Source organism: Muntiacus reevesi, chromosome 18 (genome assembly GCF_963930625.1).
Source record: "Muntiacus reevesi chromosome 18, mMunRee1.1, whole genome shotgun sequence".
NCBI lineage: Eukaryota > Metazoa > Chordata > Mammalia > Artiodactyla > Cervidae > Muntiacus > Muntiacus reevesi.
Genome location: NC_089266.1, coordinates 60,561,802 through 60,577,057, shown reverse-complemented (window position 1 = coordinate 60,577,057; position 15,256 = coordinate 60,561,802). Strand labels below are relative to the sequence as shown.

The following is a 15,256-nucleotide window of genomic DNA, read 5'->3' as shown; positions in this document are numbered from 1 at the left end:
AGGCATGTATGAAAAAGGAACTCTGGGGGTTTCTGCTTGAAATGAGTTGTTTCTTAGCCAACCCTGACTCTCCAGGGTGATTTTCTACAGAATTGAATGATCACGAAGCTGAAAGAGGTCCTTGGAGATCATTAGTTCTGGCGTTCTGCCTTCAAATAGGACTAACCTTTACAGAATAGTTGCTATATAGAAAAATCAGTCAAACTTACTTTTATATGTTATTCTTGTGATAGTATCTCTGTTGAGCATTCGATTAAGAAATGGGTTCGATGAATCAGAAACCTGGAGGAGGGGAAAGAAAATATTAATAAAAGGTAGGGAGAAGTTAACAAAGTGCTTTGGTGGAAAAGGATGAAGGGTGAGGAAAAACACATTGTGCACACATAGACATGGGAGAACTAGTCATTCTTAGGGAAGCATTTCTGGGTAGATGAAAGTGAGAGTATGGAGGAAGGGTGGGAGGTAAAGATAGAGAGGTAGGCAGGAGCTAGCTCATGCCAGGCGTTGAATGTCATATTAGGGCATTTACAGTTTATTTTCTAAGAATAGGGAACCATCAGGGGGTTTTAAGTAGCAAGTAGGGAGTGACATATTAGGAAGGGGATAGTTATCCAGGTACAGAGAGAAAGAGTGTCCAGAGTATTTGTGCTGATGTAACCCATGAAAGGAGAATCAAGAATAGATTGTCCTGTTAGGTAAGGAATCTGTCATGTCCTTTAATTGAGTGCCTTGGTTTCCTGGTACCTGGTGAGTCTGGGCAGAGCTAACATTAAGACTAGACCCTTCTGAGTTGATTGAAAATAATTGAAAAATGTCCAAAGTGCACACAGACAATGTGTGGGGTCTAGTGTGTTGACTATGTGGGTAAGAGGATAAAATATTTACTTGATATATATACACTTAAATAGGAAGTTAATGGTGTGTGACTGAGCAGCAATCATAGCCAAATCTCTGTTCTCTGTGGTTATAGCAAATGTGGGGGATTAGGAGGGGACAGAGATAAGTGAAACCCACAGATAAACACATCTCTTATTTTAACAAACAATTCCAACACTTTTATGACTCAGATTTTGGCCCGTTGACATCTCAAGGGTTCAGTTGACCTAGATATGGGGCTTCTCAATTTCTGTTACTGCTTACCTTGCAGGGAACTGTGAAGGGCAGGTAGAAAGATCAGAAGGAGGGGAAGAGTGCCAGAGGCTTTGTTCATGTCATTTCTAGGTATCAGTGCCCAGAAAAGTCTGGCCTGTGTCCCATGCACAATCAGTTTGGGAATAAGTGAACGGCAAGTCACAGTTTGGATGATCCACTGTGGAGCATCTGGGAGTTGATTATGTTGGACAAAGATAGAAATGCTGTAGCTTATTTTGAGATTCAGCCTGAAAGCTTCAGGTTTGCTCAGGGAAAGAGTGGAAGCATCCCTAAGGGTCAAATTGTCCTGAGAAGATGCAGGAGCTAGGGACAATCCTTTTACTGATCTCAGGATCTGGGGCATAAGTTCTTCTCAATAACTCACAGGGAAACAATCAGGACCTGTGTCAGTAATCTAGTGAAATGAGTGTTTCTACAGAAGCCTGAAAACATTCCAGTAGTTTACAGTTAGAAGGCTCTCTTCTGGCAAATTAATCCCCTTGTCAGCTGTAATGTGCCCACATTGCCAGGATAACATTTACTGACTCAGAAACTTTGAGCAAAGTGAGACAGTGTCAGTGGCTGAGGCTGAGGCACTCACAAAATGTCAAGAGCTGTTGGGCAGCCCATGCTGGTCATGAGTTACTCACAGAAGGCCTGGCATTGGGAAAGTTACAGATGTGAGCCCTTGGATATGCATTGCATAATATTGTGAAATGCCTTCAGGCTGCATAAGAGGAAGCATGTCCCAGGTTGAACACAACAAGAAGTTATCAATGTCATAATTGGGGTTGGTTCAGGGATATAAGTCTTTGTCCTATGTTTGTGGGCAGCATGGGAATGTGGAGGGAAAGTTTTAAATGCTGTTTTCTCTTTTCTCCATTCCAGATCTATGTGAACAAGGTCATCAGTGTCAATATAAAAGTCAAGTAAGACCTGGGATCCTTTCCTGAATGTACTATTACGAGCTACATGAACAGGGATGTAAAGTCAAAAATTCTCTGTACCATTTTCCTTAGGGAAACACCACAGGCTTATTATTAGAGTTAAATGACAAAATATGTATGTGAAGTACATGTCTCAGTGCCTCACATTTAGTAATCTATTATTTTTTATAACAGGGTCTGTGATGATGCCAAGAGGTATAGAGCAGGGATTGGAAGGATCCGTCTGAACCAAGACAAATTTCCTTTGGGAAGTTTTATTAGGGATTCAGTTCAGTTCAGTTCAGTCGCTCAGTCGTGCCGGACTCTTTGCGACCCCATGAATCACAGCACTGCAGGCCTCCCTATCCATCACCAACTCCCGGAGTCTACCCAAACACATGTCCATCGAGTCAGTGATGCCATCCAGCCATCCCATCCTCTATCGTCCCCTTCTCCTCCTGCCCCAAATCCTTCACAGCATTAAGGTCTTTTTCAATGAGTCAACTCTTTGCATGAGGTAAGAAAGCCTAAAATCATACTTACCTGGTCAAAAGCCTTTTTCTATATTTGCCAGTGACAAGCTAAAGGAGGTGGGACTGGTGGTCAGTGGCAGCAGTACGTCCAGGGTTCAGCTCTCCTGGGACCACAAAAAGGCTTGATCTGACCCGGGTGAGGGAAGGAAGTTAGGAGACTGTGTGACCAGATAGAGCAAAGTGTCTGTTGTAAAAGGTGATGCTCATGAGGAGGGAGGGGGCATGGTGTCTGGGGCTACCCCTGTGCCCATTCTGTGTGATGAAAATGTCTTCATGAGAGCTGTGTTAAAACTCCCTAGTGCCAAATGCTGAATTTCTATTGACTGTCATCAGATTTGAACTTCTGATTGGGGCACTTGCTCTAATGGTCTGGCTAAAACTTCCCAAGGAGCCAGCACAATGACTGCCAAACTTCTAGAACTGCCACACTGCACCACCCCCTTTTGGAAAGACAGTGTTGGTTTTTTTTGTTGTTGTTGTTTTTGGTTTTTTTAAGAAATTAGAAATGTTTATTGTTTAAAACAAATATTAAAACAGCAAGAGCTAATTGATGGAAAAACTGGTACCTGAAAGTGAGTGTTTCCCATTTTAGGCTTTGTTTTCATAATAACTTGTATATATACTTAATATTGGCTAAACGACAGAATGATCTTGGTTCATTTTCAAAGCAAACCATTCACTATCACGGTAATTCAAGTCTATGCCCTGACCAATAACGCTGAAGAAGCTGAAGTTGAACAGTTCTATGAAGACCTACAAGACCTTATAGAACTAATATCCCAAAAATATGTCCTTTTCATTATAGGGGACTGGAATGCAAAAGGAGGAAGTCAAGAAACACCTGGAGTAACAGGCAAATTTGGCCTTGGAGTACAGAATGAAGCAAGGCTATGGTTTTTCCAGTGGTCATGTATGGATGTGAGAGTTGGACTGTGAAGAAAGCTGAGCGCTGAAAAATTGATGCTTTTTGAACTGTGGTGTTGGAGAAAACTCTTGAGAGTCCCTTGGACTGCAAGGAGATCCAACCAGTCTATCCTAAAGGTGATCAGTCCTGGGTGTTCATTGGAAGGACTCATGCTGAAGCTGAAACTCCAATACTTTGGCCACCTCATGCAAAGAGTTGATTCATTGGAAAAGACCCTGATGCTGGGAGGGATTGGGGGTGGGAGGAGAAGGGGACGACGGAGGATGAGATGGCTGGATGGCATCACTGACTCGATGGGCATGAGTTTGAGTAAACTCCGGGAGTTTGTGATGGACAGAGAGGCCTGGAGTGCTGCGATTCATGGGGTCGCAGAGAGTCGGACACAACTGAGCGACTGAACTGACTGACTGAATGACAGAATGAAGGAGGGTAAAGGCTAATGGAGTTCTGCCAAGAGAATGCAAGGTCATAGCAAACACCCTATTCCAACAACACAAGAGAATACTGTACACATGGACATCATCAGATGGTCGACACTGAAATCAGATTGATTATACTCTTTGCAGCCAAAGATAGAGAAGCTCTATACAGTCAGCAAAAACAAGACCAGGAGTTGACTGTGGTTCAGATCATGAACTCCTTATTGCCAAATTCAGACTGAAATTGAAGAAGGTGGAGAAAACTACTAGACCATTCAGGTATGACCTAAATCGAATCCCTTATGACTACACAGTGGAAGTGAGAAACAGATTTAAGGGACTAAATCTGATAGACAGAGTGCCTGGTGAACTATGGATGGAGGTTCGTGACATTGTACAGGAGACAGGAATCAAGACCATACCCAAGAAAAAGAAATGCAAAAAAGCAAAATGGCTGTATGAAGAGGCCTTATAAGTAGCTATGAAAAGAACGGAAGTCAAAAACAAAGGAGGAAAGGAAAGATATACCCACTGAAATGCAGAGTTCCAAAGAATAGCAAGAAGAGATAAGAAAGCCTTCCTCAGTGATCAATGTAAAGAAATAGAGGAAAGCAATAGAATGGGAAAGATCAGAGATCTCTTCAAGAAAAGTAAAGATACCAAGGGAACATTTCATGCAAAGATGGGCAAAATAAACGACATAAATATTATGGGCCTAACAGAAGCAGAAGATATTAAGAAGTGGTGGCAAGAATACACAGAAGAACTGTACAAAAAAAAAAAGATCTTCAAGACCCAGATAATCACAATGGTGTGATCACTCACCTAGAGCCAGACATCCTGGAATGTGAAGTCAAGTGGGCCTTAGAAAGTATCACTACGATGCTAGTGGAGGTGATGGAATTCCAGTTGAGCTATGTCAAATCCTGAAAGATGATGCTGTGAAAGTGCTGCATGCAATATGCCAGCAAATTTGGAAAACTCAGCAGTGGCCACAGGACTGGAAAAGGTCAGTTTTCATTCCAATCCCAAAGAAAGATAATGCCAAAGAATGCTCAAAAAACCGCACAATGGCACTCATCTCACACACTAGTGAAGTAATATATAAAATTCTCCAAGCCAGGCTTCAGTAATACATGAACCATGAACTTCCAGATATTCAAGCTGGTTTTAGAAAAGGCAGAGGAACCGGAGATCAAATTGCCAACATCCACTGGATCACTGAAAAAGCAAGAGAGTTCTAGAAAAACATCTATTTCTGCTTTATTGACTATGCCAAGGCCTTTGACTGTGTGGGTCACAATAAACTGTGGAAAATTCTGAACGAGATGGGAATTCCAGACCATCTGACCTGCCTCTTGAGAAACCTATATGCAGGTCAGGAAGCAACAGTTAGAACTGGACATAGAACAACTGACTGGTTCCAAATAGGAAAAGGAGAATGCCAAGGCTATATATTGTCACCCTGCTTATTTAACTTACATGCAGAGTACATCATGAGAAATGCTGGGCTGGAGGAAGCACAAGCTGGAATCAAGATTGCAGGGAGAAATATCAATAACCTCAGATATGCAGATGATTCCATCCTTATGTCAGAAAGTGAAGTAGAACTAAAGAACCTTTTGATGAAACTGAAAGAGGAGAATGAAAATGTTGACTTAAAGCTCAACAGTCAGAAAACTAAGATAATGGCATCCAGTCCCATCACTTCATGGCAAATAGATGGGGAAACCGTGGCTGAACATCTCTGCAGATGGCAATTGCAGCCGTTAAATTCAAAGATGCTTACTCCTTGGAAGGAAAGTTATGACCAACCTAGACAGCATATTAAAAAGCAGAGACATTACTTTGCCAACAAAGGTCCATCTAGTCAAAGCTACAGTTTTTCCAGTTGTCATGTATGGATGTGAGAGTTGGACTATAAAGAAAGCTGAGCACCAAATATTTGATGTTTTTAAACTGTGGTGTTGGAGAAGACTCTTGAATGTCCCTTGGACTACAAGAAGATCCAATCATTCCATCCTAAAGAGATCAGTCCTGGGTGTTCATTGGAAAGACTGATGCTGAAGCTGAATCTCCAATACTTTGGCCACCTGATTCGAAGAGCTGACTCATTCGAAGAGACCCTGATGCTGGGAACAATTGAGGGCAGGAGGAGAAGGGAACGACGGAGGATTAGATGGTTGGATGGCATCACCGACTCGATGGACATGGGTTTGGGTGAACTCCATGAGTTGGTGATAGACAGGGACACCTGGCATGCTGCGGTTCATGGGGTCTCAAAGAGTTTGACACGACTAAGCGACTGAACTGAACTGAAATCTTGTCATTGAATTCAGGCTACAGATGGAGGTTGAAAAACAGTGAGGCAACTGTTAGTAGAAACTTAAAAAAAAAAAAAAAAGGTTAACCAAGTTATGACAGAGAACATTTGGTAAAATTTTCATTTACAGAAACTTGGAGAGCAGACCCTTTGTCATACCTCTAAAAGCTCTAAGCTAAATGTAAGAGTTCTCAGCAAGACAAATAGGCTGCTAATAATCCTAAGGACATTGTCTTTTGTTTTTCCCCCCTATAGGAGTGTGCTGCAACCAGAGTAGGGAAAGCGTGTCCTGGGGGAAAAAAAAAAGGATGCAATTCACTACTTCAGAAGTAGTGAATTTTAGGATTTATATAGAGTAGATATGCATCAGATTAATAGAAAATTCATGAAGTTTTAAAGTCCATTATGCCAATAAAAATACTCACTTGGACAAAAAGAATTTCAGTCGTTCAAAAAGAAGTAAGATTTCTGAACTTCTAACATTTTATGGATAGAAATCAGAATGAGAATAACAGATATTTCTTACCCAAAGAGGTGAAAACCCTAGAGGTAGAGCCGAGGGACTCACAGGATTGTGAACAAGTTAATTATCTCAGGGAGCAGAAATGAAATCTAATCAAGGGATAGCCCCAGGCCCAGAGTAGGAGAACGTTTTTAAAATTAATTTTTATTGGAGTATATCTTTTTTACAATATTGTGTTAGTTTCTACTGCATAAAAAATGAAGTAGCTATACATATGCATATATCCCCTCTTTTTTGGATTTCCTTCCCATTTAGGTCACAACAGAGCACTCACTAAGTAGCATTCCCTGAGCTATACAGCAGGTCTTCATTAGTTATCTATATTCTATATAGTAACAATAGTGTATATATGTCAATTCCAATTTCTAAAATCATCCAACCCCTCCTTCTCACCTTGGTGTCAATATATTTGTATGCTATATCTGTGTCTCTATTTCTGTTTTGCAAATAAGATCATGTATACCATTTTTCTCAGAGAAGGCAATGGCACCCCACTCCAGTACTCTCGCCCAGAAAATCCCATGGACGGAGGAGCCTGGTAGGCTGCAGTCCATGGGGTCGCGAAGAGTCAGACATGACTGAGCGACTTCACTTTCACTTTTATGCATTGGAGAAGGAAATGGCAACCCACTCCAGTGTTCTTGCCTGGAGAATCCTGGGGATGGGGTCGCACAGAGTCAGATACAACTGAAGTGACTTAGTAGCAATAGCATACCATTTTTCTAGATATCATATATATGTGTTAATACATGATATTTGGTTTTTCTCTTTCTGACTTACTTTACTCTGTATGATAGTCTCTAGGTCCATTATCTAGATGGTAATCTCTAGGTCCATTATCTTTGTCCACTATCTAGGTATGATAGTATCTACAAATGATCCAGTATTCTTCCTTTTTATAGCTATGTAATATCCCATTGTATATATATATACATACAAATTATATATATATATATATATATATATATATATATATATATATATATACACACACACACACAAATTATATATACACACACACAGATTATATATATCTTTATATCTCACATACTCTTTATCGATTCCTCTGCTGATGGATATTTAGATTGATTTCATGTCATGGCTATTGTAAATAGTGTTATAATGAACATTGGGGTGCATATGTCCTTTTGAATTATGGCTTCGTCTGAGTATAAGACCAGTAGTAGTGTTGCTAGGTCATATGGTAGTTTTATTTTTAGCTTTTTAAGGAACCTCCATATGGTTTTCCATGGTGGCTGTATCAATTTATATTTGCACCAACAGTATAGAAGGGTTTACTTTTCTCCACATTCTCTCCAGCATTTATTGTTTGTATAATTTTTTAAAATTTAATTTTAATTGGAGGATAATTGTTTTACAATGTGGTTTTTTTTGTAGATTTTTAAAATTATAGGCTGGCTGATGTGAGGTGATACATATTGTAGTTTAGATTTACATTTGTCTAGGAATTAGTGATGCTAAGCTTCTTTTCATGGCTTTGTTGGCCATCTGTATGTATTTTTTGGATAAATATATGTTTAGGTCTTCAGCTCAATTTTTGATTGAGTTTTTTTTTTTATATTGAATGTATAAATTATACTTTAGAGATTAATCTTTTGTCAGTTGTTCCATTTGAAAATATTTTCTCCAATTCTGAAAGTTGTATTTTCATCTCATTTATGGTTTCCTTTGCTATGCAAAAGCTTTTAAGTTTAATTAGGTTCCATTTGTTAATTTTTGTTTTATTTTTATTACTCTAGGAGGCGGCTCAAAAAAGATCCTCCTGTAATTTATGTCATAGAGTATTCTGCCTATGTTTTCCTCTAAGAATTTATATGATCCTACCTTACCTTTAGGTCTTTAAATCATTTTGAGTTTATTTTTGTACATGGTGGTAGAGTGTTCTGATTTTATTGTTTTACATGTAACTGTCCAATTCTCTCAGCACCATTTCTTAAGAGGTTATCTTTTCTCCATTGTGTATTCTTGTCTCGTTTGCCAAAGATAAGGTGCTGACAAGGTTCATAGGTGTGTGAGTTTATCTCTGGTTTTCTTACCCTCTTTTATGGATCTGCATTTCTGTTTCTCGTGCCAGTACCATACTGTCTTAATGACTGCACCTTTGTCTATAATCTGAAATCAGGGAGCCTGATTGTCCAGCTCTGTTTTTCTTTCTCAAGACTGATTTGGCTTTTCAGGATCTTTTGTATTTCCATACAAATTGTATAATTTTCTGTTCTAAGTTTTGTGAAAAATGACATCAGTGATTTGATGGGGATTGCATTGAATCTGTAGATTGCTTTGGGTAATATAGTCATTTTCACAATATTGGTTATTTGAGTCCAAGAACATGATATATCTTTCCATCTGTTTGTGTCATCTTAGATTTTTTTTTTTAATCACTATCTTATAGTTTTCTGCACATAGATCTTTTGCCTCCTTAGGGAGGTTTATTCCTAGGTATTTTATTATTTTTGTTGCAGTGGTAAATGAGATTATTTTCTTGATTTCTCTTTCTGATGGTACATTGTTGGCATATAGGGTTTCAGATTTCCGTGTATTAATTCTGTCTTTTATGGATTTACTAAATTCATTGATTAGCTCTAGTAGTTTTCTGGTGGCATCTTTAGGATTTTATATGAATAGTATCATGCCATCTGAAAACAATGACAGTTTTACTTTGTTTGTTTGTTTGTTTCCAATTTGGATTCCTTCAATTTCTTTTTCTTTTCCAATTGCTGTGACTAGTATACTTCCAAGACTATGTTGAATGGTGAGAGAGGACAATCCCTTGTCTGGTTTCTGATCTTGGAGGGAATGCTTTCAAACTTTCACAATTGAGGAGTTTGTTTGCAGGAGTTTTGTCATTATATAGCCTTTATTATGTTGAGGTATGTTTCCTTTTTGTCCATTTTCTGAAAACTTTTTTTTTTTTTTCATTCTAAGTGGGTGTTGAATTTTGCCAAAAGTTTTTCTGCATCTATTGAGATGATCACATGACACATGCTTTTTATTTTTCAGTTTGTTAACATGTTTTAGCACATTATTGATTTGCATATACTGATGAATCCTTACATCCCTTGGATAAACCCTGTTTGATCATGATGTATAATCCTCTTAATGTATTGTTGGATTCAGATTGCAAGTATTTTGTTGAGCAATGGCACATCTATATTCATTGGTATTATTGGGCTATTTTTTGGGATATCTTTGTCTGGTTTTGGTATCAGGGTGATAGCAGCCTTGTAGAATGAGTGTGGGAGTGTCCCTCTCTCTGCAATATTTTTGGAAGAGTTTGAGAACAATAGGCTTTAACTCGTCTATAAATGCTTGGTAGGATTCATCTGAAAAGCCATCTGGTTCTGGACTTTTGATCAGAGTTTCACTTTTATTACTTATGATTGGTCTGTTAATATTTTCTGTTTCTTTCTGATTCAATCTTGGAAGGTTGTAACTTTTACAGAATTTGTTAATTTCTTCTAGATCTCCCATTTTATTGCCATATAGTTGTTTGTAGTAGTTCCTAATGATCCTTTATATTTCTTCAGTGTCAATTGTATTAATTTAATTGACTTAATTTTATTTAATAATCTCTCCTTTTTCATTTATAGTTTTATTGATTTGAGTCCCTTTCCTTTTTTCCCCCTTGGGGAATCTGGCTGAGGTTGATCAATTTTTTAAAAAAAATCTTCTCAAACAATGAACTTTTAGTTTCATTGATCTTTGCTATTGTTTCCTTAATTTCTATTTCATTTACTTCTGCTCTGACCTTCATAACTTTTTTCCTCCTACTGACTTTTTCTTTTTTCTCTAGTTGCTTTAGTTGTAAGGTTAGATCATTTATTTGAGATTATTCTTGAATCTTGAGGTAGGGTTGCATTTCTTTTCACTTTCCTCTTAGAATTGCTTTTGCTGCATCATATAGGTTTCAGGTTGTTGCGTTTTCATTGTCATTTGTTTCTATGTATTTTTAAATTTCTCTTTGATTTCTTCAATAGTCTTTTGGCTACTTAGTAGCATACTATTTAGTCTCCATGTGTTTGTGGTTTTTACTGTGTGTTCCCCCCGCCCCCCCCCACCCCCCCCCCCCCCCGCAATTGAATCCTAATTTTATAGTGCTGTAGTTGGAAAAGATGAAGAAGGCAATGGCACCCCACTCCAGTACTCTTGCCTGGAAAATTCCATGGACGGAGGAGCCTGCTGGGCTGCAGTCCATGGGGTCGCTAAGAGTCGGACACGACTGAGCAACTTCACTGTCACTTTTCACTTTCATGCATTGGAGAAGGAAATGGCAACCCACTCGTGTTCTTGCCTGGAGAATCTCAGGGATGGCGGAGCCTGGTGGGCTGCCGTCTTTGGGGTCGCACAGAGTCAGATACGACTGAAGTGACTTAGCAGCAGCAGCAGCAGTTGGAAAAGATACTTGATGCAATTTCAATTTTCTTAAATTTACCGACACTTGATTTGTTACTTTATATATGACCTATCCTGGAGAATGTTTTGTGTGCCCTTGAGAAAAAAAGTGTATTCTGCTGCTTTTAGATGTAATGTCTTAAAAATATCAGTTAAGTCTCTGTTTTAATGTGTCATTTAAGGCCTTTGTTTTCTTACTAACCTTTTTGTCTGGATGATTTGTCCATTGGTGTACTTAGGATGTTTAAGTACCTCACTATTATTGCGTTACTATGGATTTCCCTTTTTTATGGCTGTTAGCATTTGCTTTATGTATTCGGGTGCTCCTATATTAGGTGCATAAATATTTACAATTGCTATATCTTCTACATGGGTTGATCTCGTGATCATTATGTAGTGCCCTTCCTTGTCTCTTGTAACAGTTTTTAAAGTTTTTTTTTTTTTTTTTCTGACATGAGTTCTTGTATTCCTGCCCTCTTTTTATTTACATTTGCATGGAATATATTTTTTCTTCTCCTAATTTTCTGTCTGTATGTGTCCCTAGGTCTGAAGAGGATTTCTTGTGGACAGTACATATAGAGTCTTTTTAGAATCCATTCAGTCATCTTTGTCTTTTTGCTGACACATTTAATCCATTTATATTTAAGGTAATTATCAATATGTGTTTCTCTTACCATTTACTTAACTGTGTTGGGTTTTTGTTGTTGTTGTTGCTGTTTTAAGTCATTTTTTTCTTTTCTTGTGGTTAGCATCTAGCGAAGTTTTTTCAGCAATTTTTATAAAGCTAGTATGTTGGTACTGAATTCCCTTAGCTTTCACTTATCTGTGAAACTTTTGATTTCCCTTTTGAATATGAATGAGATCCTTGCTAGATAGAGTAATTTTGGTTGTAGGTTTCCCCCTTTCATTACTTTAAATATATCCTGCCACTCCCTTCTGGGCTGCAGAGTTTCTGCTGAAATATCAGCTGATACCTTAGGATTCCCTGATATATTATTTCTTGTTTATCCCTTAATGCTTTTATTATTTTTCTTTTAATTTTTGTTAGTTTGAATAATATATGTCTTGGTGTGTTTCTTCTTCAGTTGTATCCTGTATGAGATTCTCTTTGCTTCCCAGATTTGGGTGACTATTTATTTTCCCATGTTAGGGAAGTTTTCAACTATAAATCTTTTGAAATATTTTCTAAGAAATTTTCTCCATCTCTTTTTCTTCTGAGACCCCTATTGTGTGTTTAGCATTGTCACAGAGGTCTCTGAGACTGTCTTCATTTCTTTTCATTCTTTATTCTTTATTCTGCTTTGCAGAAGTTATTTCCAGCTTTCTATCTTCTTTGTCACTTATCCTTTCTTCTGCCTCAGTTATTCTGCTATTGATTCATTCTAGAGTGTTTTTATTTCCAGTTATTGGGTTGTTCATTACTGTTTGTTCTTCAGTTCATCTAAGTCTTTGTTAAACACTTCACCTATCTTCTGTCCATGCCTACAAGTTTATTTCTGAGAATTGGGTCATCTTTACTATCACTACTCTGAATTATTTTTCAGATAGGTTGCCTATTTCCTCTTCACTTATTTGATCTTGTGTTTTTACCAGTTTCACCATATTTATTCTTCTTATTATTGTGTCTAACCTACTGTCTTTGAAGTCTCCTTTCTGCCAGTTGTAGGGCCGTTGCTCCTCTTGCTTGTGGTATCTGCCCCCAGTGGATGATGTTGGCCCAGTGGCTTGTGTAGGTTTCCATTTGGGAAAGACCGGTGCCTGTGCTCTGGTGGGTAGAGCTGAGTCTCATCCCTCTGATGGGCAGGCCCACATCATGTGGTGTGTTTTGGTATATCTGTGTGGTTAGCACTTTAGACAGCTTGTCTGTTAATAGGTGGGTTTGTGTTCCAGTTATGCTTGTTTTTTAGCATGACGTATTAAGCACCTTGGAGTCAAGGTGGAGACTTTCTGTTGAGATTTTGCCAATCAGTGTTCCTTGGGTCTCAGAATTCTCTGAGATTTCCCAGGTGGTGCAGTGGTAAAGAATATGCTTGATAACATCATTGACTCAATGGACATGAATTTGAGCAAACTCTGCAAGATAATGAAAGACAGAGGAGCCTGGGGTGTTGCAGTCCACGGGGTTGCAAATAACTAGACATGATTTAGTGACTGAACAACAACAAGAACGAATTCCCCAGTGGTCCAATGTCCTGGCCTTGGCACTCCCACTTCAGAGGCTCAGGCCTAACCCCTGGTTAGGGAACCATGATCCTGCAAGCCACACAGTGTAATGAAAAAAGAGTCAGGAAAGAAAATAAACAGACAAACAAAACCCAAGACAAATAGCAAAGACAAAAACAAAGAACAATAGTTTTTTAAAAAGGAAAACAAATGAAGAAACAAATAAAACCCAAGACAGATGGTAAAAGAAAAATGAAACAAAGAAAAATGAAAATTAAAACACACACACACATACAAAAAAAGAAACAAAAAACAATCTAAACAAAAAACCAGAGAGCAACCAGACAAATAAAAGAACCTAAAAACCAAATCAGAGCAATTAAAAACAAAACTAAGAAAAACAAGAAAGAAAACCAAAGTAGAATACAATCTAAAAATGAAGTAAAATAAATGTTAAAAGCAAAGCAAGGAAAGAACACACAACAATGGAAAGGCAAAGTAATAATAAAAAAATAAAAGCTGCATTACAGATAATGAAAGCAGTGACAGAACAGAACATATAAAAATAGCAATAAGTATATTTTCTTGGTGTCTCATCTGTCAGTGTTTTTACCCCCACTATGATCCCCAGCCAAACTCTGCTTTCCCTGGTACCTTCTAGGTAAGTTTCTGGGCTTGTTGTGGACAACGTGTGGGCAATTCAGACTCTGAGCTGGCCCAACCATCATATGTACTTGACCCCATCGACTGGTCTCAGTTGTGGGAACACTCATTGTCCATTCATATATTCCACAGAAGCAGAGTTTATCAAGCTGATCATGGGGATATAACTTGTGGCTTGTGCAATTACATGAGAAGATTTTCATTCCTCTTCCTTATTCACTCAATTCTTGAGCTTTAGCTAAGGCTTTAGCCCCACCTCTGCATGTGGGCCTCCCACAGAGGTCTGCTCCTGAGGCTTCCCCAAAGCACTCAGGTCTGACCTGGTGAGGACAGGGCATGGAGGTGATCTGGCTCCTGGGTCACAGGAGCCCTGGCAAAGACAGGTGCATGGGCGATCAGTGGCTGCAAGAGATATTGTCCAGCCAGTGAGGAGGTCCACAGAGAAACCAATGGCCAGGGGTTCAAGAGATCCAGCTATGGTGGTAGCATTTCCCATAATCCACTGTCTATGGTGAAAGGATCAGTCCTGTTGGTGACATTTCCTAGTGCCTGGTGACAGGTGCTTCTTCTTCTTTTTTTTTTTTTTTAATTTGCAAACCTGTTTCACCTAACAATGGTCAAAATGTTGTGTAATTTTTTAACAACTTAAACTTTTATTTGTTGGAAGCATGCTGTGGATGATGACTACAAGGAGATGTGGAGCCACCCTAGAATGTCATAAAGCCAGCACTGGTGAATTTTCTTAATTATTCACAGGGATGTTTACATGAGAGAGGTAAACTGGGAGGGAAAGATGATACTCAAAGCAACTCCTGAATGCTGGAGGGAACTGTTTAGTGCCGTGCTTGGAGGGGAAGGGACATCTCACATTTTCTTTTTATCCCTTTTTCCAAGGGTCATCTGATTGACAGCCTTTTAATTCTGTGGGGGTATCAGTGAGAAATCACCCCCTCCCTTCCATTGATACCTTCTGATTCCTCTGCATGAGTGGACCTAAAACCTGACCCTGGATCCAGCATTGTTTTTTTCTCCAGGACAGAAGCTATCTGAATCCTCAGACACCAGTGCTCTGAACTCGTTGTTTTTGCAACTCACAGAAAGGGTCTTTATTTTTCATAAATCTCATGTACATAAATGTTGGACATAGATATTTCCCTTTGGTGATATCTATGCATCTTGGGTTATTTTGCTATTGTTCTAAGATTCAAAGGGACTATAAACTGATATTGTGATTGGG

General features: G+C 38.7%; 1 protein-coding gene across 1 annotated transcript in view; it reads right to left on the bottom strand.

The window, feature by feature from the left end:
• The window catches only part of CA10 (carbonic anhydrase 10), a 791,801-nt gene that overhangs the window by 11,565 nt on the left and 764,980 nt on the right, over window positions 1-15,256 (bottom strand). The window contains exon 6 of the mRNA XM_065909950.1: window positions 210-282. Within this exon, the coding sequence (XP_065766022.1) occupies window positions 210-282 (73 nt within the window). The remainder of the gene's footprint in view (window positions 1-209; window positions 283-15,256) is intronic.